This window comes from Vitis riparia, chromosome 17 (assembly GCF_004353265.1).
Source record: "Vitis riparia cultivar Riparia Gloire de Montpellier isolate 1030 chromosome 17, EGFV_Vit.rip_1.0, whole genome shotgun sequence".
Lineage (NCBI taxonomy): Eukaryota > Viridiplantae > Streptophyta > Magnoliopsida > Vitales > Vitaceae > Vitis > Vitis riparia.
In genome coordinates, this window is record NC_048447.1 from 11,109,426 (window position 1) to 11,136,238 (window position 26,813).

The following is a 26,813-nucleotide window of genomic DNA, read 5'->3' on the forward strand; positions in this document are numbered from 1 at the left end:
AATATATACTTTGATTGATTGATGATATATTTTTGGTAGATCCCAAAAAAAAAAAAACTTGCCTAAAATCGAAATACTTCTTCGTACCTTGTGATAGATACTTCTTTAATACTGTAATAATATCGTGTGAAAGAAGGTGATGCAAAAAAATTCACAAAAATGAAAGCGACGAGGAGAGAGAAGGAAGCAAGAATGAGTGATGATTGAAGTGGGTCAGTAGGGGGAGTCCCACTACCAGCCAGGCACCTACCCGATGACAAACAGACCTCCAAAATCATGAATTCAGAGAGAGAAGAAAGGGACCAATAATAAGATAGAGAGAGAGGGAGGATAGGGAGATATAGGGAGAGTACAAGTGGAGGAAGCAGAGGTGGAAACTTCGACCTCCGCCTCATCTCCTGTGTGCTTATCAGTAGCGGGTGGTGGTATTCGTCCTCTTGTGTGGTTACTTTACAACTTACCGACGCTTCACTATATCTTCACCTCATAACTACCACTTTTATTTCACTCTTTTCTCTCTTTCCTATCTCCTGAAGATACCATTTTGCACGGCAACAATCCAGCTGTTGTGTAGTGATTCAGTGGTTTTTTAAACCGTGGACGAATCACATGAATTTTGCGTCTGGGTTGTGTCCCTTGTGTATGCTCTTTTCCTCTCTACTTTGAAGAAGAGATTTGAGCTCTGTAACATAGGAGGACAGGAGGTTGGAGGTTGGAGGTTTGAGAGATCTGGGGGTTTTGGTCTTCTGGTGAGAAATGGGAAGCTCTGAGGAGAGGGTAGTTGCTGTTATCATGGTGGGTGGACCAACTAAAGGTATGGCATTGTACAGAAAAAGCGAAGAATTTTGGGTTGTTGATGGAAATCATGAGACCCTTTTCTCTGTTTGTTTTGAATTTATTGATTTGGTTTGTATGGGAATTTCGATATTTGGATCGAAATAATGGGTTGGTTTTTTAAAATTATGCGGATAATTTTGAATAATCGGTTTCATTCTCATGGGAAATGTTGTTTGCGGCTCGAATTGTGAGACACCCGTCTTGTTTTCTTTTCACTTCTTCATTACCTTTGCAAGTATGGCTTGATTTTTGGATGGAAATGACAACACCCTTTATTAAGGATGGTGTCTTGTTTGGAAAAAAATAGTTTCGTTTTTGTGGGAAATTTTTATTTTTAGATCCAATAATGGCACCCACTTCTTATTCTACTGAATTTTGCTGATGATTTCCATTTTACAGGTACCAGATTCCGGCCATTGTCGTTGAATACTCCAAAGCCACTTTTCCCTTTGGCAGGACAGCCCATGGTTCATCATCCAATTTCTGGTTGTAAAAGGGTATATTCACAATCCTAGTTCTGGGAATCTGTAGTTTCTGTTTGGTTGAGATGAGCAGTAATTTGGATTATTATTTCTATTTTAGATTCCAAACTTAGCACAGATCTATCTTGTTGGTTTCTACGAGGAGCGCGAATTCGCACTATATGTCTCCTCAATCTCCAGTGAGCTTAGAGTTCCAGTCAGGTGGCTTGCTTCTCTGCATTTCTTCCTAGTTATGTATTTTGTTTCTCAAATTTTAGTGTGGGCTTTGAATCTTTGGATCTTGGTGCTCTTTCTTGTCCTTTATGGTGCTATAGATATTTGAAGGAAGACAAACCTCATGGGTCGGCTGGTGGGCTTTATAACTTCAGAGATCTGATCATGGAAGACAACCCGGTTTACATCTTTGTCCCTTGCTTCTTAATTCAGTCGATAATTGCAGGACATGGTCTTTTGACAATTTTTTTTTTTAATCATTGAAGTACATTCTTTTGTTATTTCTGCTGTGATAGAAAGAAATATTAGTAGGCACAGGGCACACATAGTATTCTGAAACAGGCAGTTCATTTGTTGATAATTTCTCTTTGTTTTCTTGTCAGTCGCATATCGTCTTGCTGAACTGTGATGTCTGCTGCAGTTTCCCCCTCCCGGAAATGCTAGGTAGAAAGGGGAACTCCTTTCTTTTTTCTCACTGATTATATCAATCTTATCTTTTATTGCTTATTGCTCCCTGTGCCGTTCCTGAATGAATTGCTTGTTCTGCGTACCTTCATAGCATTGATTTTGATATTTCATGGTTGTTATTTGTTAATTTATCTCGGGTCCACATGAACTTAATTGCTTCCTCTTGTCATTGACATTTGCAGAGGCACACATAAGATATGGTGGGATGGGGACCATCCTAGTTATCAAGGTTAGTGAAGACATACACAAGCTGTTAGCATAGACAGATTTCTGCATCATCGTCTTCTTCATTGTGAGGATTTAGCTGACTTTCTTTGTACAGGTTTCTGCTGAGTTAGCCAGCCAGTTTGGGGAGTTGGTAGCTGATCCAGTCACCAATGAACTCTTGCATTACACAGAGAAACCTGAAACTTTTGTGAGTACAACATCAATTCAACTATTCGATAGCTTATTCTCTAGCTTGCCTTTGGATGTTAACTTTGTTAGTTCCTGCTTTCTCTGGACTTAATATTGCAAATGAAATATGCAGGTAAGTGACCGGATAAATTGTGGTGTTTACATATTCACACCAGATATTTTTACCGCTATACAGGGTGTTTCCACCCAACGGAAGGAACGAGGTTAGTAATATATGTGAATAGGTTGCAAATGTCAATCTAGGTTCCTGAAGACTGACTCATTATTTTTCACACATTCAACATCCAAGCATGTATTTGTAAATCCTATGCTTTTAACTCTCAACAAGAATTCACATTTCATTTTTGTATAGATTACAGATACTCATTGTTGTCTAACCGATCACACATTTGCATATTTTATTTCCTGCAGCTAAGCTATTATTATGTAAGAATTTTACTGTTGATTCTTTTTTCTTTGCATTTGTAGCTGTAGCCTTTTGCCTTTTACATTTTTGCTAACTTATTAACTTGGAAATATGCCTCTTTCTCTCTTTCACATTTGATGGTATCCATTTGACTAATTGATCATCCAATTCATCTCTTCAAACTTGATGCTGTGAATTTTCTGGACTAAAAGAATAGGATTACATGAAAGTAACTTACGAGAATTGAGAAATTATTTTTGTCATTTGTGTGCTGGCCAGCTGCTCAGGTTGCAATCACATGAAGTTCCCCAAATTTGTCTTCTATTTAGTATGCAGCCTGCAAACAGGGCTCCAAGCGCTGCATATTCCTAACAAACAATAGATTTTTATGTTGGGTTGTGAGATGATACAAGGAAAAGTTTAATACTGAATCCCTTTTTGTTATTGACAGCTGATCTCAGACGTTTATCCAGTTTTGAAGCTCTCCAATCTGCAACAAGGTACGGCCTTTCTCTTGGTTCCAAACTTCCAGTTGTCATATTCTTGATTCTATATGTTTCACGTTGATGAAAGTTACTGATTTTTCACGATCATAGATCTATATAGTATCTTTTCTGGTTGCTGTTGACTTGAAAAATTCATGTTGATAAATGGCTATCACATAAATCTTTTGTCCTGTTTGCTTAGTGTCAGTTATGTAGTTAACAGAATCTGAAAATCAGAAATTGGAAAAATGCAACTGTTGCCCTCTATCAGTGCCTTTTCTTTTCAATAAAGCCTGATATCATTAGCACCAATTTGTCTGCCATAAATAACTCAACGACTTGCTGACAAGGTCAGTATCTGGTCAATAGGTGAGAAATCTGTAACAGGGTTATATGTTGACCACATTTTGTATTGCATCCATGCTTCGACTACCATTCTCAGATATTTTCTCCAAGTCAATGGATCTAGCTGAGTAAGTGGTAATTGAAGCAGTTGAGATGTCATCTAATAGAATATTCATCTCCTGCAGCCTGGGATTCTCAACCACAGTTGAATTACGTAAAATAGCAAACTGACACAAAAACAATTGCTCTCAAACCTTTCATTTTTATGTGAAAGTATATTGAATGTATTGTTTCAGCATAGAATTTGATCATCAATTTAAATGAACTTGCTAACCAACTTTGGTCCTTGCATAGTTCGTCAAGTAGTTGAAATGGTATCACTAATGATCAACCTTTGATTTTATACATCCATGATTCCTTTTGATTTCCTACACTGATGGGCTTCCTTCAACAGGAGTCTTCCTAAGGATTTTGTCAGATTGGATCAAGATATCCTGTCGCCTCTCGCAGGCAAGAAGCAGTTATATACATATGAGACCATGGGCTTTTGGGAACAGATCAAAACTCCAGGGTAATTAATAATTCAAACCTCTTAAGTATGGTGTTAATATAATCTTTTCCCCTTCAGTTGGGATCATTATGTGACACCTTAGAGTTATTCTCTTGCAGAATGTCTTTGAAATGTTCTGCTCTGTATCTTTCCCAATACCAGTTCACCTTTCCCAATCTTTTGGCAAGTGGGGATGGTACAAAGAGTGCCACCATTATTGGTAATGTTTATATTCATCCATCTGCAAAAGTACACCCAACTGCAAAGGTATTACTTAGTTCTGAATACACATTTGATGAAGCATTGGTGAACTATTCAATATGCATTTTTTTCCTTTTTTGGGTCTTTGGTCCTTGGTCATATTTACTTAATAGACTAACTTTTCTGCTATACATTGGAACAGATTGGTCCTAATGTCTCAATTTCTGCAAATGCTCGCATTGGAGCAGGTGTAAGGCTCATAAGTTGTATCATTCTTGATGATGTTGAAATCAAGGTATGCAACCTCCTCTAAAAATTGAAATGCACAGATACTTTACCTAGACCTTGACATTTATGTATACACTGTTTCTCAGGAAAATGCAGTCGTTATTCATGCAATTGTCGGATGGAAATCTTCAGTAGGGAAATGGTCCCGTGTTCAGGCAAGTCCAAACACTGGGTTATCTTAGGATGATAAATGTCTATATAAAGCTAGCTATGTTCATCCCAGATAGGAAAGTGCATTTCAGTTCCTTGCTTATGTTTAGTGGCTGTTGATCAATTATGATATATTGGTTTCAGGCTGGAGGAGATTTCAATGCAAAACTCGGGATTACAATCCTTGGTACCATCTTAATGCCTTATCTTTTCCACTAGTTTTCTATTTCCTTATTTAGAAATTCCTGGATAGACACAGAACAACATCTGAGTATTGGTGTTTCACTGTTTCTGAATCTTAGGTGAAGCAGTTGCAGTAGAAGATGAAGTTGTGGTGGTTAATAGCATTGTCCTCCCCAACAAGACTCTCAATGTTAGTGTTCAGGAGGAAATAATTCTATAATAGATCGAGGCAGCCTCGATTCCCTTTCGTTTATGAGGAAATAATTCTGCAATAGAAGCAGCTTTCTCTCTCTCTCTCTCTCTCTCTCTCTCTCTCTCCATCATTCGTAAATTAACTTTTCTAAGTACAAAATAAAAGAAATTCAATTTCTTCAATTCTGCCATATAGCATTGTAGATGTGGATGAATGATGAATCTACTATTCTGCCATACAGCATGGCATTTATAAAACCCTTTAGGTTAATTAATGTGATAGCAGGTTAAGTTGCCTCTCACACCAAAAATAAATCTACAGCTTATTGGAAGGCATTTTATTGAACCCCATGTTTATGTTTTCCCTTGTCATACCAGAAAAAAGGGGCATTGCCAGCAGTTTGCACTGTAAAATACTAGCAAGACAGAACAATTAGGCTTCCCATCTACACAAACCTTTACCCACATCAGGTATAGATTATCCTGTGACCCTCTTCTCCAAGTGGCTTGTTTTAAACTATAAAATGCCAAGCTCTTGCTACTTGCAAATCAGAAAAGTTGTGAAGAGACTCTCACTAAAAATAAAAGCCTAAGAGGTAAATTTGCCAGAGTTGGAGGTTTCACTTAACTTGGGTGGTTGTAGGAGGCTCTTTCAGGTCTAAATGACCTTTTCAGTGGCTACATTACCTAAAATCAAACGATTCTACCTTATCCCTATTACCCATTACTTTTTCTCTGTAGTTTGTACAATATTTAACATTTCTTTTCCTCAGTAACCATAGAAACATGCTTTCTAAACGAGTGATTTTTTTTTAAAGAAATCCATTTTGATAATCTTAAAAGATAACAAATTCACCATGTATTCCTTGAAAGCAAATAGTGATTCAAGACAACCCCTGGTGCCTGATGTTTCCAAGTGAGAATTTTTTGGACTCAGAATCCAAAGTCCTGAACTCTCCAGGAATGTGCTAGAAATTTCTCAAGTAGGGGATGCATTAAAGATTGTCATTTATGGTCAGTGTAAACTCGAAAGACATAGAGAACATATCCCAAATCATGTGTTAAAATTACTTTAGCAGAAAAAGAAAAAAAATAATTTAGTGTATCTCTTAAGGATGTCCTCAAGAACAAACACTCTTGCATAAAGCCTCTCGAGGACAGCCATTCTAGTTGGTGCATAGAGAATATACATCCAACACAAAGACATCTCATCTTTTCCATAATTTTTTTTTGTAAAAAAAAAAAAATGAATGACAGTTAATGCTGTGGTTGTGTACTCGGTTGTGAAGAAGAGCTGAATGGAAGGAAGAAGCATCAAGAAATCTGTATTGGCTCCTTCCCAGCAACTTCAGAGTACCATGTTTTCCAAGCTTCCATGTAATGAGCAAAGAGGTCTCTTAATGCTGCAATAAAATAGCAAACCATTATTCTGTTAGCATGTTTTGCTGCAACACTTTGAACAAAAGATACGAAACAAGACAACATTTAAGCAAGCATGGACTGACTTTTCTTATGACCTTTGAACATGAAAGGTTTTTGCCCAAAATATCATACATGAAGGACCTCAACCATTCAAAATAACAATTTTAGAGCTGAAGACCTGACAAACAAGAAAAAGGATGGATAATTGGGAATCCTATGTCACCGCTTCTAATCATCTACCAACTTTACTATATCTGTCACTTAAGTATATTGATAAACAGTAGTGTAGTACAAGAGATCAATGTCTATAAATATGTCAGAATATACTTCCACTACAGCATATTTATATTGATAACTTGATGCTTTTTAGCTTTGATATAACTGTCAATACTTTATACCAATATTTTATTGCTTTGATTATATCAATATGATACAGCAATCAGGGGTTGAAAAGCAGATTCAATGCCAGGTGACGATCAACAAATGACTAATGGTTTTCCCAAGCATACTTCAGAAAGTTAAGTTTCTCATGCATTTTGGTCTAAATGAGAAGGATGAGAGATCAACCAATTTACAAGCTTCTTTCAGTTGAGAAAACAAAAGGAAAGTTTTTTTCTCAGAAAATGGGAATATCAGTAGAGATTGAGGATGACTTGTAATTAACTTTTTCTTTTGTCAGTTTGCTGGTGTGATTTTGAATCTCCAAACAATAAATCATCAACATATGTTCATAGTATGAGTTTGTTCTATTTGGGAGTCATCAGCTGCCAGATTACTATACGACTTTGTAAATGAGTCAAAGACGGGTGAAAAATAACTAACTGGCTGAAATTGTTTGTGGTTCCAAAATATTGTTCAATTTGTACCAACATCTTAACCCCATCTTCAAGTGCTGAGGTCATCAATCATGATGATATATTTAGGGCATTTCACATGATTTCCAAATGAATCATTAAAAGGTACCTTGGCTGTGGTACTGAGGACGATATGTAGATGCAAGACTTTCCCAATCACGAACCTGTCTCACAGTGTCTTGAACACTAACTGGAGCAAAAGGACCAAACTGGTAACTTTTTGAACTTTGCTTTGGACCCTTCTCAACATCACTTCTTTCAATCCCATTTTCCAAACTCTCATGCTTTACTTGCATTTGCCATTGCATCTTTGTATTCTGGTTTGAATTCCCCTCAACTGAAGAAGCCATCTTGTTCCTTTTAAAGCTGATGTTTGTAATTTCAGTACCAAATGTCCTTTTCTTAGACTCATTAAGATTCAAAACACTAAAAGATCCATTCTCTGATTTTCCTCTCATCCCCAACCACCTGAATGCAGGCTTCCTGTTTTCCGTCTGATTAGTCTGAATAGAATTCAAGAAAAATTTAAGAGTTAAACATCAGGGAAAAACCTTATCAAGTTAAATTTGAACTTAGATAACTTGTAAAAAGAAAAGAGAATAAAGAAAAAAACACATACACAAACGAACCCACAAATACACTTTATTTTTACTGATTAAATTTCTTCATTTAGTATGAGTTTGCAGTAATGTTTACCTTTTCAATGAGATTCATGGAAGACAGCACATTTGCAATATCATATAACCGTCTAACTTTTGCTGCAGAGTTATCTTATACAGAGAGTGTTAGTCAAAGAGCTCTACTGATAAACATGATACAGGCAGGGAGGGAAGAAAGATTTATTACTTCTCATTATTGAGGAGTTCTGGCCATCCCCAAGCAATATCCTTGCAGCTTCTTCAAGGGAAATCAAATCCACCTAAAGAAAAAGTGATTTCAACCAATCAAACTACTGACTAATCATGCAGCAGTCACTAACAGAGGAAATAATAGTAAATTAAAAATGCTTACATTAGAGCAGAGAAATAGCTTCACAAAATTCTGTGTAAGAAGTCCCAGTGATTTTTCTCTTCTGTTGTCTGTGAAGAAAACATTCAGATTTAGTTTCTGGATGTCACTAGCTCACTTTCAACTATCACTTATGGCTGCCATTTTTCATTGATTTGCATAAAGAACTATGAACAAAGAAGACAAAGGAGCAATTCAATTTTCGTTCTTTGTCCAAATCCCTCTAGGAATAAGTTCTTATGCAGATCAATGTGACAAAATCGCAACATACAATTGAATTTTCAATGAGGGAAATGCCAAAAAGGTTACAAAATTATTGCACTAAGTGTTAGGATTGATTTAAGAACAGAACTAGGGTTTGATTTGTCTTGCTGGCTCCCAGTGTTAGGATTGGAAAATCTTTCATCTTCGTCATCTGAGATCTGAAACAAAGAAAAAATAACTGTGAACCCTGCGGCAAATTACAATAATGAAGTAACCAAAATGCAAATTATAGAGAGAGAGATCAATTCAAACCCTAATTAACCTACTTTAGCAGAGTTGTTGCTGTCAAAGGTATGGAAATTCTCCCTTAAACCTTCTTCCTACCATGTCATCAAAACAGAAAATAGTGTTACTTTATAAACATCAACCTCACGGCCACAAAATTAGAAACATGAATTACCCTAAGTTCTTCTAGGGCCTTAGGAATTGCCCCAAACCCTTTCCAAGAATACTGATTTTTTGCTTTTCTTGCAAGAACCTGTGTAATCAAAGACAAAACAAAACTAAGAAATTTCCCAAAAAAAAAAAACAAAACAAAACAAAAGGCATGTCTGATTACTAAGAAAACTGACGAATGAAAGGAGTATAATATTTCTGAATGTTCATTCTCCCGGGTTTTAAACAGTGAAATACCCAACATTCAAAATTTCAAGCTCTTTTCTTTCTTCGCACCTTCTCAGCAACCAAAGATAGCAAGAAAAAATGAAAGGCACAACAAATCTTACTCCAACGCTTTCAAGAACATTGACAATGTCATAGATCCGACGCCTCTCAACTCCTGCAACCTCAAAAAGATCAGCCAACAAACAACCACCCACGCACATAGAAAATAACAGAAACCATAAATCAGATCAAACCTAGTCGGCTTGCGGCATCATCGAGCCCAATCGGTTCCACCCCATCCCGATTGTACAAGCTCAAGAAACTGCACAAAAAGCATTTACAGGCAAGATAACCTCAGAATGGCAGCCTTCCAGATCTAAAAACCACATTTCTAAAATAAAGCGAGTAAAGTGAAAATTTCCCCACGGGAACAAATAGAGAAAGTAGTAGTAGCAATACTTAGAACATAAGAGACCCAGAGATTTTTGCTTTCTACTGTAAGTGCGATGGTGAGATGCGGATTCTTGAATCGTAGAAGAAGATAATGTCATTTTCCAACTGGATCGGGTGGATTCAACTTTCACTGGTACCAGATGAAGGTTGGAGAGAGAGGGGGGGAAAGGGGTGACGAAGAGACCGTTAAGAAGGGAGATGAGAGATTGTTGACTTTGGCGGGTGGACGGGGGTTGAATTCAATTTCAAAACGACGTGGTTTTAGGATTGGAGGGATTATTTTTCTTTTTCAAGTTTGAATATTTTATCCGTTAGCGGGAATTTGAATTCAGATTCTCCAAGACGCGCCTCTCTGTTTTCCAATTTCCCATTCTGCCCTTCATCTTCTCATCAATCTGGCCGTTGGGGGGTATTTGTTGGTAATTTAGTTCAACAGCAACGGCTGCGCCGTTTGCCTGGTTGGTAAAAAGTGAAACGCATGTTTAAATTTCTTTTAAATTTAGAAAAATTCCTATTGAGTCACAAGCTTTAGGGCGCCTTCTCCCATTAATACCTGAGATGAGCTCCAATCCTGTTTCGTTGAGGGTTTTCCCATGCTAATATCCGTTGATGACTAACCCGATCTCAACCTAAATTATAAAACAATCAATCCTAATCCAACATGTAATACAAAATACTCAATACAAGCTTAACCCAAATCTCTTTATCTAAACTCGAGTTATCCTAAATTATAAAACAATTAATCCTAATCCGACATATAATACAAGATACTCAACCCAAATCTCTTTCTCTAAACTCGAGTTGTGTCTAAGTTGATAGGAATAGACTCAAGTTGATCGGATTGATGGAGTTACATAATTTAAAAAAAAAATCTTATTTTATTTATTTATATGAAAATTTAAATGGTTAGTAACGAAAAACTAAAAATAAAACTGTGTCTTTCTAATAATACATAAATCAAACACGACTTTAAAAATGATAAATGTAAAAATAATATAAATAAAAATATCTAATTTTTATAATAGTAAAAATAATAAAATATGATTAAATGATAAAATTTTATTTCACTTTTAAATATATTATAAAATTAAGAATATTAATACATTAGCCTTTATCTTTGTTACAAGTTAAATATATTAATATTAGAAATAAAAATTGGAATATCTTTAATATTAAACTATATATAATTATTTTTAAAAAATATTTTCATATTAATGATATATAAAATGTATATATTAATGATGCCATGCAGATATCATAAACATTGAGTCTCACTGGATCTGAATTCACTTCCTATCAAAATCCCATAGCCTTCATGTAGTCTAGAAATTCATCACATAGAGGTGAAGCAATCAAAACAAAATTGAGCATAACAGTTTGTCAAAGCAAGCATATGATCAATTCTAGCTCACTGCAACAGCTCTGTGTTCCCCAAATTTCGTATGTGCTGTTTGGATTAAAAGAAACTCTTATACTATCATCCAGATGATCAGTTCCAGACGATCAGTTCCAGACATCAACATTTGTAATGGCTCACAATGTAAAACAACAATGGCTGCACCAAATTCATAAACCTCAGAAGACAACAGAGGAATTAGCCTGAATCATAGGCATCAAAGTAACTCTGCTTCAACATTCTAATAGCATTGTCCTCTTTTTCAACAATGATGCACTTGGAATAATTCTACAATTACATCAACTAAAGATAAAAAAATGAGGCAATTCCAGACCTTAATTAAAAGATAGGGATACAAACTCTTGCCAAGTGCACAGCAGAGATGGAATTGACAGAGAAGGATGTTGACAAAAAGAACGAACCAGAGGAGGTAAAAAATGCATAGTTTATTAACCTTCTTATTTGTCGGTCTCGGTATGGTAAAACCAACAGTCAAATAAGGTGATACAAAGCATAATCTATCGCAGAAAATTGGTAGTTAATTAAGTACCAAACCTTCTGTTGATCAACTGTTAATATAAGAATAAGCTATTATGAGAATTGATAGTTATTTAAGTATCAAACCATCTATTGATTAACTGTTCACTTCAGTAGCTGTCTTGTTTTCTTCTCAAGAGCTAAAACCACCTTGTTTCTTTTTCCTGTCAGCAGAGATGAATGCTTCCATCCCAGGGTCTCAAGATTCCAAAGATTGAACCGTCCCATTCATAACCTTTCTTGTCCACAGCTTGCATAATAAAAGTCCTATTTTGTGAAGCACTAGCAATAGAGTAACCTTTCGAAGCCAAGCCAAGTTGTGCATCAATTGACAATATTCATCCAATATCAATGTAGCAGCTCATCCTCAATATACCATTAGACCATCAGAGTTTCAGAGAGTTTCATAGAGTTCAAAATGTGGTCACAGCCATCAGACATGAAAATCTTCGAAACCGAATAAAACATGGCAGCTTCAATAAGAGTAGAAACACCTTCAAATGATAATGGGCTCACAATTGTGCAGAGGAATGAACTTACTATCACATCAGGGGATTGGCCAAGGAAGGTGCATTGGGGATAAAATCCCTGTTGTTTATGAACCAATCTGAATGCTGCTCAGCTTCACAGCTTGAGCCGACGAGGAAGACGGCCACATCTGCTCTGCAATCTCAGAATTTCTTTTGCAAAATCTTGATTGCCTGTCAGCAAAAGCCCATCCAGAACCCGATTGAAAGTAAATTTTCGAGGCAGAAACCCTCTCTCAACCATCTCAATCAATAACTTTCCTGCTGTCAACAAATAGTCTGATTTCTTCCTCACAAACATTGCGCTAATCAAAATATTGTATGTATCCAAATTGGGCAAGCAATCTGCATCCCCCATCTTCTCAAAAACATTCAAACCCTTCTCAATTTCTTCTGCATCACAAAAATAACGAATGACAACATTATATATCTGAACATTCGGCTCACACTCATCATCCTTCATTCTGGCCATAAACTCCATTGCCTTTTCCATTCTCCCCACATGACACAACCCTCTAATCACTACATTGTAAGTGGTTGAATTGGGCATGTAACCCTTCCTCAACATCTCCTCAAAAACCGATATTGCATTTTCCACATTATCTTTCTTACACAACACTTGAATAAAGGCATTATAAGTTGCAACCGATGGGAGTACCCCCTCCCCAATCATCTCATTAAAAACCCTGTGAGCTTTTCGAACCTCACCAGCAACTCCAAATCCATGAACCACAGTAGTGTAAGTGACAACATCAATTTCACATTTTCTCTTCTTCATCTGCAAGAAGAACTCCCAAGCTTCCTTCAACTGACCAGCCCTAAAGAACCCTTTAAGCAATATATTATACGTTGTCATGGTGGGATTCAACCCCCTCTTCACCATTTCCTTCAAAACCTCTAATGCCTTGGGGGTTCGCTTAATCAAACACCACCCATTTGCCATTATGTTATAGCTAACAGTATCAGCCCTAAACCTACCCCTGAAAACCTTAAACAATTTATTATCAGCCATTTCCACGCGCTTTGATTTGCATAACACATCGAGAATTGTATTGAACGAATTCAAATCTTGAACACAACCATGTTCATGCATCGAGAAGAATATCTTAATAGCCCTATCCGGTTTGCCGGCGGAGACGTACCTCTCAGTGATTATTGCAAAGGTTTTGGGATTGGGGCCGAGCCGACGAGTCCGCATACGGTCGACGAGGGTCCAGAGAGTCTTGTAATCGCGCAAACGGCCAGCGATGTCGATGGCGTGGTCGAAGGAGGAGGAGACGTGTGCATAGGTAGGGTGGTAATCGAGGGACTTGAAGAATTGGAGGGCTTTGGGGCCGTGGTTCCAGAGGAGCTTGAGGACTCTGTCGACGAGGTCTGGGGTCCATTCGACTGGGTATCTTTCTAGGGTTCGCGTCAGGGTCTGTGAGTCAGTTTTCAGCACAAGGTTGACGATGGTGGCGTCTTGCGGCGGCGACGGTGGTGATGTGGTGGTTGTGAGGTTGTAGTTGTAGGATATGGGTTTTAGAAGGGTTTTTGTTGGGCGTAGAGACGAAAGTCTGTTTGCCAGTATCAACATCCCCGATCACATTGAGCCTCATGCGCTTCGAAGCTGAGAAAAAAATTTCGTATGTATATTACCACACAAAATTTTTAAAAAATATTTAATTATAAAGATTGAAATAATACTCGTTAGATAAAAACAACTTTCACCTACTAATAATAATTAGAATTATTTGATTAAAAGAATAAAATAACCCTCAATTTATAAATCTAACTCTTCACATTTTATGAACAAAAATATATTTATTTTAACAAAAATATTCTTATTTTTTTCCTCGTAAAAATAACTTTTTCTTTAAAAAATATAATTAAATAATAGAAATATTGAAAGAGATTTATATCCAAAAATTTGTTATTTTTAATGTTCAAATATGAGAGAGGTAATGCAATAGGTGGATTTGAAATTAGTTTTTGGAACTACAAAAAATCAGATCACTAGAAGAGTGGTCTTCTTCAAAAAGGGTGCACAAACTCACCTCACTCCAAAATAAAGACCATAAAAAGGGACGACCTCTTTGTAGGTTGATCTGACTGACCGACCTATGTTTAAAAAGACAAGTTCAACTACTCTTATCCTTATTTGCCCAAAAGTTAACAAAGCATGCAAAAAACTTGTTTCTTCACAAGATTTACTTGCATCTATATGGGAATAATGCTTATAAGGGAAGCTATAGGCAACAAGAGGAAGGGAGGTTATTCATGAAAAACCCACTCTGTATTCAAAAAAGAAGAATAATAATTTTCAGTTATTCATGGAAATCTTTGAGCATCTTCATTGATGTCATCTATGGGAAATCTCTAAGCCCTACTTGGTTAAAACAAAAAGTCGTTGCAAAGGACAGGAAATGAACTTGAATCTTTCCAAGAAAGCTTTCCTTTATTTCTCTTCCCTTTGAAATTCTTTCTTCAATCATTTCTGTCTTGTGTGATATTTAAGAAAAGATTAGATTTGAAGCTTCAAAAATATGGGATTAAAGATGATCAAGTATGGATTGGAATTGCATCTTAAGACCCCTTTGTTTCATGTTGGGAGAACAATTCTTCCATATGACAAAATTTTGAGAGGGTATATCTACCTAAAATCTTAGGTTCCATGACCTAAGCCTTAGATGTTGTGACATACCCCTCCTTATCCATGGTCATTATCTATATTTGCATATAAAAAATAATCAAGTACAAAAATTAGAGCATGTTGATTCAACAACTATTGCATATTGGAAAGTGGCCAACGACTTAGTTGCAAGCTCATGATACAAAAAACCAAACAATCCCCTCCTTGGCTAACCAGACAATCTTCATCTCAGGTAACTATAGGTACCTCATTCTCAAAGACCAACAAAGCAAACCAACTTGCACTTGTCATCCAGCACACCTATGCTCACAGTTGACAACTAAACCTCTATCAAATTGACCACCCAAGACGTGTTGTATCTTGTCCAACTTGCTTGGGAGTTTGCCTAACCTCCCACTTGCTTAGCATACACGTGTTAGAAATGTATGACTCTTTCTTTTGGGTAAAACTTGTTCATGGTTTTATGTTTGGTTGAAGGCACTCATATAGGATTAAAAGGCTATAAAAGTCGCTAGCAACATATGGTAGATGCATACTTCGAGGCACATTGGGTGTTAAAAAATCAAGTACACCTTAAGAGGTCATCCGATTTACCCAATCTCAACAAGGAACCATCAAAAGGCACGAGAATGATCTTGGTGTTAGCTTGTATATGCACTTTAACAAATGGTCAACTAAAGTCTAAATGAGTCTTCTCTAACACATCTATTTTATGATCTTTAGATCATTGATTTTCTTCTACCAAAAAAAAAATGTTGAAAAATTGATACCTTACAAGTTTGGAAAACTTTCCAACCAAAAATCCAAAGCCAAGTTAGTCTCAAAACAAAGATTTAGGTGGTTGAATAGAAAAAGCCAAAATATTTGACTTTTTCTATTTAATTAAAAGTAACTCATTGACATCAACCAACATAATTAAACTAAACTTATTAGTAACCAGTTCACTGGTTAATATAAAAAGCCAAATATTTTGGCTTTTTCTATTTAGCCAAAAAACAAACACCACCTTACTAATAGCCTAGCAAAAATAAACGATCAAACCAAACCACCAAAAAAGATCTTAAGGTATCCTTTCTAAGAACCTCGAAGAAAACATTAACCTAAAACCCCACCTCTTTGTGTTAATTGTTCTAATTCAAGATGTTACTTTGCTAAGCTGATCGCCATACCCCCAAGTATAAGTCACACTTGTATGCGTTAAGTTGAGTTGTTCCTCTGAGTATGGGTAAACCTTACAGCAGACTAGCTTCCATATAAGAGCTACCTGAAGTCAACCCACCCAAAGATGGGTAACTTGGGAGCAACCTACCTCAAGGTCTGGTGAACTGCTAAACTTGACCCTAAAAAGAAGATATCACCAACTCTTGGCATTTAGCCAATCAAGGCTATTAACCCGTGATATTAATCTTGTCTGATGATGGAGTGTACTAGCTATGTAAACTCTCAAGCTACATGGTAAAAAAGTTGAATTATCATCAAAACCTAAGTAGTCAATTCCAATAAAGAACTTAACTTAAATCTTTTTCTCCCATCTACTTTGGAAGCATTACAAATTCCATTGATTGCATATGAACTAAACAATTGAATTTGTCTATTGACTTGTGACATAGGAGCTATTCCCATACAAGACAGGTTGCGAAATGAGTCCACCTCATGATAAGATCATTCAAATAATGGATCAAGAATTTTAGGCTTTGGAGTTACCTCGAAACCTAACCTTAACCATTACCTCTAAAAATAGGCACCTTAGTGGAATACCACCACCACATAAGGTAAAATGTGAGACCTGACTATCAAACAATAAAGCCATTGCCCTCTGGCACTTGGTGGAAGAAGCTGCCAACACAACCCATGATCGTGTCTGACACTAACGTCAATGACAAATGGAAAATGAAAAAGAAAGAAAAATAAGCGATAACGAGGAGAACTAGATTTTTGTATCTTCACTAGCTTACAATGACAACCTCTTAATTAGAAGCAAAACAGGTGTTTTGGTTGAGAAGCCTAGCAAAGAGATCGACTCTAGCAGAAACACACCTAGGAACCTCACCTAGGAAGGTCAATGCATACGATAGACCTCTAATGATGAAGTACGACATTAGGCCTTTACAATAAACAACTCAGGATTCATGTGCTACTTGTCTAAAAGAGGAGATACATTTCATCATTTGTCTTTGTTGAAGCAATTAAAAAGTGGTCTGGAATGAGAGTATCACTACTATTTTGTGGAAAAAGATTATTGTTTCATCGCATAATAAGACTAGATTCATTATCCACTCGATGCTTATTTTTTAGTCAATTCAACTACATCCCTGGACGGTTCCTGCTGTTGAGGTTGATCCCGCAAATACGCGAACAAGATGGGCAAGAGACACAAAGGCGGAAGGCCCTCAAAACCATTCCAACCGAGAGTCAGTCACAAACACAGCTAGAGTAGAAAAATCACAATAGAAGTTTGTATCTTAGTATGCAGAAAGAAAAGATTTTAATTTTTCTCTGGATCTGAGAAGAAGCTGTTGATGGATGGCATGATTTCTGGGGACTTGTTGCGAACATATTTCCTTAGAAAATGCTCAGAATACTTTTGTCCCTCGGTGAAGTTCTCCAATACTCCTGCAGCTCTGTTTTCTTTGCTCACCCTGTTTTAAGGGACAAAAAATGAAAGTGAACTAGGATACAATATTGAAAAGGCACTGACACATCCAATGAAAATGAATTCAGTTCAGTGTTTGACAAGCCATTTGAAATGGATTACTTTTGCTTTAGCAAAGAATATGAATCGAATAATGTCACTAAATGCAATGGATAATATCTAGGTTGCATGGAATGATTCTTAATTGATAGTTGTTTCATTCTAGCATACATATTCAAGCCTTCAAATACAAAGGAAGAGAGAATCATATGACAACTCCAACATCCAAAAAATCCATCAAGACAACCGCAGACATTCAAAACTATAAAGATTTCATTTACTTCATTCTAAACATGTGGAAACTAAAACCTATTTTTGATTCGGAAATATGGTGGCTATTACAAATAATCTTTTATTGGAAGTGCAATTAGTCGAAGAAAAAAAGGAAAATGAAAAAGAGGAAGGGAATCACTCAAAAAGCAAAATAAAGATCAGCCACATAAGAACTTACCACAACAGTTACAAATACAAGCAACACACAAAAACACTCAAGTCATTAATTTCCCAAAAGAAGAAAAAATAGCATAAGAAGAGTGGCACAGAAAGGAGGTCAATCAAAAACGTGAAATAAATATCACTTAATGAAGAACTTACTACAACAGCTACAAGCAAAACACACACACCAAAGGAATAAATGAAAACCTTAAGTCAATAAATTTCCCAAAATAAGCAAAAATAGTATACTGGTGCCATTGCTTATAATCAAACAAGTTCTATAGTCCAACTAAAGATGAATTACACTTAACAAAGCCTCATCCCATTTAGAAGTGTGACTATATGAACATATTCCACTACTCTTAAACCTAATTTCAAACCACATCAGTAAAAGTATAGACTCGGTATATTCTTTTGCACAATATTAACCCACATATCCCCCACATATCCTTTCTGTCCTTCTAGGGCTCTCAACCAGAAAGAAACTGATTCATCTTGTTTTTTTTTTTTAAAAAAAAAATAAAGAAACTGATTCATCTTGTTGATGCAACAATTTGGGTTTCATTTCAATTAAACCATCTTATCCCACTTTTTTCATCTTGTCCTCAACAGGTGTCTCTAGCATCTTATACTTCCTATTTGATCTTTTCTTGGCTTCCCACTCATCCATTCAATATTGAACATTGAATAGACGTACCATTTCCTGCCTACATCGCACCCAAAAGTTAAGCTTGGCTGGGCTACTGACTGTCCCAAGAAGAGTTATCCCTTTAATCTGATATCTATTCTTAATCAACGGGACTTAAAATGATGATAAAAATTTGCAACACAGATAACCAAAAATTTGTCAACACAATTGTTTTTTTTCTTTTTAAACAGGGAAGACTTAACTAGTTTACAAATTATTCAAACATCTAGCCAAATACAATCACTCCACAACCAAACAAGCCAAGAAAAAACCCAATGATGAATACAGTTTCAGGACATAAATCTGTTAACCAAGGAACTCGTCGGAAGACATATCAAAAAGCTAAGATCAATGCCATTCTCAGCTTCAAAAAGCACGAAAAGTGATACCAAGAACAAATCAATCTAAGTCTAACCTAATCGTAGAGCCACCTAAAACCGTAAACATTTATTTCCATAGACAAAAACCCATACAACCATCAGAACAATCAAATGGGAAAAGAAAAGAAAGAAAAACCCCAATTCCTTAATTCATCAGAAGAAATGATGCAGCCAATCACTGTCACAAAACAGGCGTTGGTTACAAGCAAACATGCACAAGACCCTAACACACTACGAAAGGGAGAGGAAGAGAGACCTGACATCAGGGTTGATGCAGATGTTGCGAACCAACTGGAATCCGCAGATCCCAACGGCAACCCCCATGGCTGCGAAGAGCGGATAAACCTGCACACGCACATCCATGTCCACATTAGATCAATAAAAACACAAAAGTCGAATAAAAAATAAAGGGATATGGAAAGATCAGATCGGACTGTGAACTGTAATGAGCAAATCAAGGGTGGATCTGAACGGACCTCAGGCCTCAGCCATCGATTCATAGTGGAGGAAGCCATCGGAGATTCGCTTTGAGAGAGAGATGAAGTCCAAAAGCAGGCTACCAATGAAAGAATTATCTTTGATTTTTGAGTCTTGAATAGGGTTGCTTTTATTTTATTGACTTTTTTTTTTTTTTTTTTTTTTTTTTTGCACTTACTGACTATTTACTGTTGAGTTCAAATTAATTTCATATTTTTTTTTTGCTTTATTTATTTTTTGAAGCATTTCCACCGTCTGATTCTTGTGAATAGTGGACCCACTCGTCTTGGTTTCTCGATTTGTACTAGTCTGTAAGCTTATTTATTCATTTATTAATTAATTATAATTTTTCGATGCATTGATAACGCTGTGGATGAATTTGGAAATCTCCTATTTATATAAAAATTAATTAATTAAAAGAGATGGAATGATCCCAAATTTATGAATTTAATCATTCATACTATTTTACTTGAAAAATAATATATTTTTAATATAAATACCATTTTTTGTTTCAAATGTTGATATGTAGGTTTTTGAAAAAAAATATTATTTTTATAAAATAAAAAAAGTAATAACAAGAGTATTTTTGTCCAAAGACAAAAAAAAAAAGGTTGAATTTCAAAAATTAAATTTTCATTTTTGTACAAGAAAATAACCTTTTATATAATGTCACACCAATGAAAACCTGGATTTTTATTTCTAAAAAGATATTATTAATTTGAAAAATAAATACAAATATATTATACTTTTTATCTCTGTCTTGTGTAAACCCCCAAAATGTGTCCCAATCCTTTTCTCTCTCTCTTTTATTTTATTTTTATTTATGTTTATTATTTACTTCTTTGATTTTATTTTTACTTTCTTCTTTTCTTTTCTTTTCTTTTTTTCCTTTTCTTTTCTTCTTTTTTTTTTTTTCCCTTTGCTTTTCTTTGCCTTAAGGCCGTTTGGGATTATTTTGCTTTGTTCATTTTCATTCTATTTCTATTTGCATTATGCATAAATTTCAAATTTGAATATGCTTGAATATTGAACTTGGTGTTATTGAATTAGTGTTTCTTTATTTATTTTATTACTTGTTTGTTTATTTAATTTATATTTTTCAGAGTGATTTACCAAATGCCCACTAAATCCATATTTTTTTTTTCATTTTAATTTAGTAAAAATTTATATTTTTAATTAAAAAATGAAAATTATATTAAAAAAGCCTAAACGATTTTCTAAATTTTTACAAGTAATTTTTCAAGTCATGTCATTTTTACAATAGAAAGGCTTCTAGAAAAAGCACTTTTTATCCTCCTAAAATCACTCTCAAGCTAGTTAGAAAATGCTTCTATCCATCTTGGAATTGCACCCAAACATCTTAGAAGTACTCCCAACTAAGTCAGGAAGCACCTCCAACCTTCACAAAATCATTCCCACACACACACTTACATCACCCAACTTCATAGCATTCTGGGAGACGTGATATGGCATTCAACAGAGGAAATAAATAAGATAAGATTTGAACTCTGGCGAAGCAAAGCTCTAATTCCATGTTAAATTCTCAATTAGCATATGGAGAGAGACCTAAAATGGATGCACCTACATTATTTCAGACTCCAAATCCTGATGATTAAATATAGAAGTGTAACCACCAAGATGGCTGATTACAATCTGGACTTCACTCATTGGCATCTGCCAGATGCTTGCATTAACACCAATTGCCATGGAAGTTCTTGGTTCTGGGCTGGTTCCCGAGGAGATCAAAGCTTCTCTTTTTGGCTTTAACACTGAATCCTTGTTTGCTCAGAAAAGAATTCCCCCCACAATCATTTGCTACTTGTAGTCATGAATGACGAATTCTTTTCCCAGGCTTACCAGTTCTTCATATCCACTTGTTGATCCTACACTCTACGAGCACGATCACGCCAAGAACCCTGTTGCTTGGCAAGTACCTACAACATGCAACTCGGGGCTTATTAAGTACCTGCAATGCTGTGCCAGAGTTCTCTCTCTAAAATTACTTACCTTTTCACTTATGAGACTTGTACCAAGGCTACTTTCATTGCTCTCCTTTGTGTCATTCTCCACCTCTGGTTCATTGTCTGAGAAATTGGATGGTGGAATTGAGGATCGTCCAAATATGGCCTCATCGTGGGCAGCCTTTATTTGTTCCTCCCTTCTTGTCTTAACAGTCACATAACTTAAATCAGAAACTAATTAACTGTGTCTTTCCAAGAAAAAATTAGCCTGTTTTTTATCAGATCCAACTTCATCACGTAAGACAGGGAAAATAACAAATGGATTAAGTGCAATACCTCCACTGCAGAGAACCGGAAACTTTGACCCACATGCTTAACTAACATTGCATCATCTTCGGCAGCTGCAGATTGGATTAACATGCTTTATCAGGGGCATGGTGTCCTAATAAGATTGCTAATGTTCTTATCCAAAAAGAAAAAAAAAAAAGATTCCTAATGTTGAAACACCCCTACTGATGTGAGCAAGGATAAGTTTGCTTCACACTTGGAATTAATGCAAATTGAATCAGTAAATTAGAAAGCTCAGCATGCACTAAGTTAATTATCAAAGTAAAAAATCAAGGGTGGTTGGCATCTTCAACCTGACCTATGACCATGTGAATGGTTCCTACGCTAACCTTCCATCCACCTCAGCTTCTTTTCCATCACATTTCATGAACATTACAAGTACCAGAAGTTATATGAAATTTGGGTGTGGGGGGGGAAGCAAAATGATGAGAATGATGATGATAAATAAATAAATAGCAGTACTAATAATAATCCACATCAGCTTCTTTTCCATCACATGTCATGAAAATTACAAGTAACAGAAGTTACATGGAATTTGGGTGGCGTGGGGAAAGCAAAATGATGATGATGATGATCACAATAAATAAATAAATAATAGTAAACATGGAATTTGGGTGGAGTGAGGGAAGCAAAATGAAGATGACGATCATAATAAATAAATAAATAATAGTAGTAGTAATTAGTAAACATGGAATTTGGGTGGGGTGGGGAAAGCAAAATGATGATGATGACAACGATGATAGCAAATAAATAAATACTAATGCTAATAATAATGCTACCTATGTAAAAAATAAGCATTATGAGTATTAAAACCTTTATTTGGAGTATTCAAACATTTTGATTCATGTGTGGCAAGACAAAACAGTGCAAAACCATTTAATGAAATTATATAGAATCATTCAAGCATTTGGAAAATTAAGAACTTCATTTATTGGAAACATTAGCAAAATTCAGTTTTGAGAGAAACCAGAAAAGTTTCCCAAAGCTAGGGTTTTTACTTCAAACTTGACCCTGTAGCATTTACCTACAATAATTTTTTAGCATTACTGACGATAATTGTTCAGACCCTTACAGAGTTCTAGAGTGGCAACTAGTTTCATGTCATTCGTACAGTTAAGAAGTTTGTAATAGCCAATTAGCTAAACAGGACAGGTGGGAGACAGTCGATCAAGGTCTTTTTCTTTTATACTTAACTCAAATACAGAAATCAAAAAATGAAGAAGGTAACACTTAAGGCACTTGTACAAACCGTTAAAAGATTTCAGGAATGTTTTTACCTCACTGCCTACCACAAGAAAGAAAGAAAAGGAAAACAAAAAGATACAAAGTTTTTTGAAGACAACACAAAATCTGCATTTTACTTCAAATGCAAAGCAAAAACAAGACCAGAATGCATAATATTTTAAACATAAATGTAAAACTTTAATTAGAATCCAAAGATTATATTGCAAGGAAAATTCCAGTTACTGGATGCTCAAACTAAATCAAGAATGGGTATAAGAGCAGCTAATTTCACTTCAAAAGTTTTGAAAGAAAAGCCAAAAAAGGAAAAATGCAGGATCCACTCATCAGCCATTAGAAGAGAAAGGAAAAAACAAACCTAGCACTAGCATAACCAACATGTTACTCTATTGAAAAATTTTAGAAAAATCCATGTGGATAAAAGGTTTAACCTTCAATTTCTTCATCATCAAGCGGGGCATCCTTGTTGAATTCAAACCGCTCCCATCCTGATCCCATGCCCTTTGTTGCATCCTTTTCAGCTGCAAATTAAACATTATTAAACATGCTATGAAAAACATCATGCAGCATTGCTAATTAGATGAATCAATCTCAAACTCTTGCTTATATGGACTGTTATATCAGAACATTTCAACCCCAAAGATACCTTTTTGTCATACCTCATGTGAGATAAACATCTCACATTACAAAGAAAATCACAACCAAGCAATTGATAAAAAAAGAAAGCAAAAATCATGGGAACCATTTTAAAAACTAGGAGGAAAATGAACAGAAATTGCACTACAGCATCAAACAAGTTACCAGTTTCAGAAAGCTGAAGCTTCATCTTGGCTTTGACTCTTTCTGCAGGTGTCTGTTTGCAAGAAAAAAAACCACTTTATCATTTATCTCACAATCAATATCAAGAATGTAGAAGGTAAAGAAAAAAAAGACAAAGAAAAAGGAAAAAAACAACTAACATAATCCAGTCCATGATAAACCTTAATCAGCATATCAAACACCGACTCAATACAATTATTTCACTATATCAAGAAGAGGCAAGACTCAGTGAGAAATGTGAGCCAAAATTGTTATAACTTATAAAGATGAGAGTTTGCTGAGCAACCCGGGTAAGGCAAGAGCTAGGAGTTTAATTAGAAACAACGAAGGCAATTGGATTCCCGGATGTGTATGGAACTTACTTTGAGTTTACTACTGAAATGTTGCCCAGTAAAATTTGGGACAGAACAAGGCTTCTATTAATAGGGAAAAATTGCTTCTCAAGGTGATTCTAGAATGAACACTGAAATACAGAATTTTCTCACTTTCTGAGGAGCAGATCCCAGCAATGTCATTGCAATCTTAAGCAGCAAACACTAGAGAATATGTATGCACCATGCATCCAAAAACCCTGACACCCACACTTTACTACGGTTTAAGAGGCATCAAGATAATGGGTTTTAGGTCCATCAAAACTAAGCAAATAACTGATATAAGGGTGAGGTTGCCAATAAGAGGAGGGTTTTCTTTTTTTTTTCTTTTTATTTGGTGCGCACATGTATATTTCCTGTGTACTTGGTGTAGCCTTTTTTGGCTCTTTAATATATCTTTTCCTCTTTTGCCTAACAAAAAAAAAAAAAAAAACCTGATATAAGGGTGAGGTTTTATAAGGTCAAAATGTTCAAGCCAAACTTTGTCTACTGATGCATAAAGCAAACGCAATGACCTTAACATGGATTAGCCTTCAATTGCTAATAGGGGGTCTTCCCCAGAGCTTACCCTCAGTTCAGAACTTATTCTTCCACAAGCTTCCATGAAGCACTTCCACCAAAAAATTGACCCAAGTTAAAGTTCAAAACTCAGAGACAGTTATGTTTAATGTTTTGGTCCTTCAAAGAATCAAACCTAATGCAACACATGTAGCCAAAGCTCAAACATATTGCTAATAACTGAGAGCAATTCTTGTTGCATTTTGTGTTAATTTATTTCCCAATTTCAAAGATATTATTATTTTTATTAGTTCACATCAATGAGTTCCCAACAGATTTTTTTGCTTTTCTACTTCTGCGAGCGCAGAAGAAATGTTTGGAAAGGCAATATCAAGAACATGAACATAAATTCAGCTTAATCGAAGATTATCATTGAAACCAAGCGAATTCAAGAAACATACCAATTTATCATATCCGTCAATCAACCTCGCATAGTCAACACCACCATTCTTCTCTTTCCCAACCTTCACCAATCTCCGCTCCCTCGGAGATGAACTCCTACTTCTCCCTCTATCCCTCCGCCGCCCCCCCACCTCATCCGACCCACCCCTCCTCCTCCTCTCTCTATCTCCATCACTATCCCTATCCCCATCTCTACTCCTCCTCTTTCTATCCCTACTAGATGATCGATAACGACTCCGCCTTTCTCGGCTTCTACTCCGCCGGTCCCTGCTCCGGCTTCTCCTTTCACGGCTCCGGCTTCGCCGGCTCGAATGGCGATCCCTATCTCTTGAAACTTTATCATTCCTGTCAGAAACCCTAGAATCTCTTTCACTTCTGTCGGAAAATTTAGACGAGTTTTCTTCGCATGATTTGGGTTTCTTTTTTAGCTTGTTCTGAATGGATTCGAGCTGAGCTTGCTTCTCAAGCTGGGAGGCCTTGGTGGGACTGGAAGCCCTGACGAAGTTGCTGAGAAATGAACGGGTCTTCGAAGGCGCGGTGGATGTGGACGATTGGGAGCTGAAACCAAGCCCTTGTTTAAATCTAGCGGCCCCTTCGCCCTTCCGAGTGAGCTCGTCGTAGTACGCAGCTGCTTTCTCTTCCTCCATCAACGAGAACTCCTCGGAGGACGAAGACGTAACGACGCTGGGGAATTTTGTGGGGGATGGGCTGCGGTTTGGCCCACCTATTTGGAATTGTTGGGTTTCTTAGCCCAGTTTGATCCTGGGATGGGCCTTTATGAGGCCTCTATTTTATTGCCAGTATTGGGCTATGGGGCCCTATGCTGTTGTCACAACCACGCCGTATCATTGGAACATGTCGAAGATAAGGCATGAAATTCAAGGAAACTGAAAGCTAAAAACTTAATTTTAATAACTTAATACATAATTAAAGTAAAAAATAACTTTTAAGTATTAAGTTAAAATAGTTAATATATTCTTAATTTTAAATATTTTTTGTTTTATTTATTCATGTTTAGTGAAAGTAAATTTTATAATTATGACTCTATATTCATAATTCATCTTTTCTAATGAATATTTTATAGTTATTATATCTATATATATACAATACTTTAAATATAAATATTTAATAAATAAATTTGTTGCACAAAATTAGTAAAAATATAAATATTAGTTACAATTAATGAGAGTAAATATGTTAATTTGATGATTTATAATAAATATTAAATTAATTTTACTAAAAAACCTTAATATTTAAAATAAAAAATAAGTTTTAAGTTAACAACTTAACAACAGTTTAATTTATCATCAACTTAAATTATTAAGTAATAAATATTAAGTGTTTGTTAAACACCCACCAGTCTCTTTTGGTCACTTCCCTCTTATTTATATTAATTGATACTTATCTTATAAATATATACATTATAAGATCAAGACATAATTATCGTTTCCAAATGCTCTTAATCTTTATTATCATCCAAATGTGGTTATAGACAAGGATGAAGAGTTCTTCTACATGGAGGAGTTT

The 26,813-nt window shown here is 35.8% G+C and overlaps 5 protein-coding genes across 6 annotated transcripts; 1 reads left to right on the forward strand and 4 right to left on the reverse strand.

The window, feature by feature from the left end:
* Positions 1-352: 352 nt before the first annotated feature.
* On the forward strand, positions 353-5,479 carry LOC117904469 (mannose-1-phosphate guanyltransferase alpha-like). The gene is made up of 15 exons (XM_034817079.1): positions 353-814; positions 1,237-1,334; positions 1,420-1,520; positions 1,634-1,712; positions 1,916-1,976; positions 2,183-2,229; positions 2,323-2,415; positions 2,530-2,620; positions 3,275-3,323; positions 4,108-4,224; positions 4,323-4,470; positions 4,607-4,699; positions 4,779-4,847; positions 4,987-5,029; positions 5,145-5,479. Exons 1-15 carry the CDS (start codon positions 757-759, stop codon positions 5,243-5,245), a joined length of 1,248 nt encoding a protein of 415 aa, XP_034672970.1. The 5' UTR covers positions 353-756; the 3' UTR covers positions 5,246-5,479.
* Positions 5,480-6,210: 731 nt separating this feature from the next.
* On the reverse strand, positions 6,211-10,161 carry LOC117904470 (E2F transcription factor-like E2FE). 2 transcript variants are annotated; one of them, XM_034817080.1, is made up of 11 exons: positions 9,828-10,161; positions 9,623-9,690; positions 9,491-9,543; positions 9,166-9,243; positions 9,032-9,085; positions 8,854-8,923; positions 8,505-8,572; positions 8,340-8,412; positions 8,190-8,263; positions 7,603-7,996; positions 6,211-6,620 (listed from the first exon to the last, which is right to left on the reverse strand). In XM_034817080.1, the coding sequence occupies exons 1-11, from the start codon at positions 9,917-9,919 to the stop codon at positions 6,532-6,534; spliced, it is 1,113 nt and encodes a 370-aa protein (XP_034672971.1). In that variant the 5' UTR covers positions 9,920-10,161; the 3' UTR covers positions 6,211-6,531. The 2 variants fall into 2 exon arrangements, with proteins under 2 accessions (XP_034672971.1, XP_034672972.1); XM_034817081.1 differs by having other exon boundaries at positions 8,190-8,251; positions 9,828-10,153.
* A 1,201-nt stretch (positions 10,162-11,362) lies between these two features.
* LOC117904468 (pentatricopeptide repeat-containing protein At1g74900, mitochondrial) lies at positions 11,363-13,955 on the reverse strand. Its single transcript, XM_034817078.1, has one exon. The coding sequence runs from the start codon at positions 13,855-13,857 to the stop codon at positions 12,379-12,381; it is 1,479 nt and encodes a 492-aa protein (XP_034672969.1). The 5' UTR covers positions 13,858-13,955; the 3' UTR covers positions 11,363-12,378.
* A 3,152-nt stretch (positions 13,956-17,107) lies between these two features.
* On the reverse strand, positions 17,108-19,694 carry LOC117934450. The gene is made up of 3 exons (XM_034856138.1): positions 19,585-19,694; positions 19,365-19,453; positions 17,108-17,552 (listed from the first exon to the last, which is right to left on the reverse strand). Exons 1-3 carry the CDS (start codon positions 19,621-19,623, stop codon positions 17,399-17,401), a joined length of 282 nt encoding a protein of 93 aa, XP_034712029.1. The 5' UTR covers positions 19,624-19,694; the 3' UTR covers positions 17,108-17,398.
* A 1,341-nt stretch (positions 19,695-21,035) lies between these two features.
* Positions 21,036-25,982, reverse strand: LOC117905224 (serine/threonine-protein kinase fray2). The gene is made up of 6 exons (XM_034818174.1): positions 25,286-25,982; positions 23,938-23,989; positions 23,568-23,657; positions 21,883-21,947; positions 21,593-21,751; positions 21,036-21,519 (listed from the first exon to the last, which is right to left on the reverse strand). The coding sequence occupies exons 1-6, from the start codon at positions 25,931-25,933 to the stop codon at positions 21,469-21,471; spliced, it is 1,065 nt and encodes a 354-aa protein (XP_034674065.1). The 5' UTR covers positions 25,934-25,982; the 3' UTR covers positions 21,036-21,468.
* Positions 25,983-26,813: the final 831 nt, after the last annotated feature.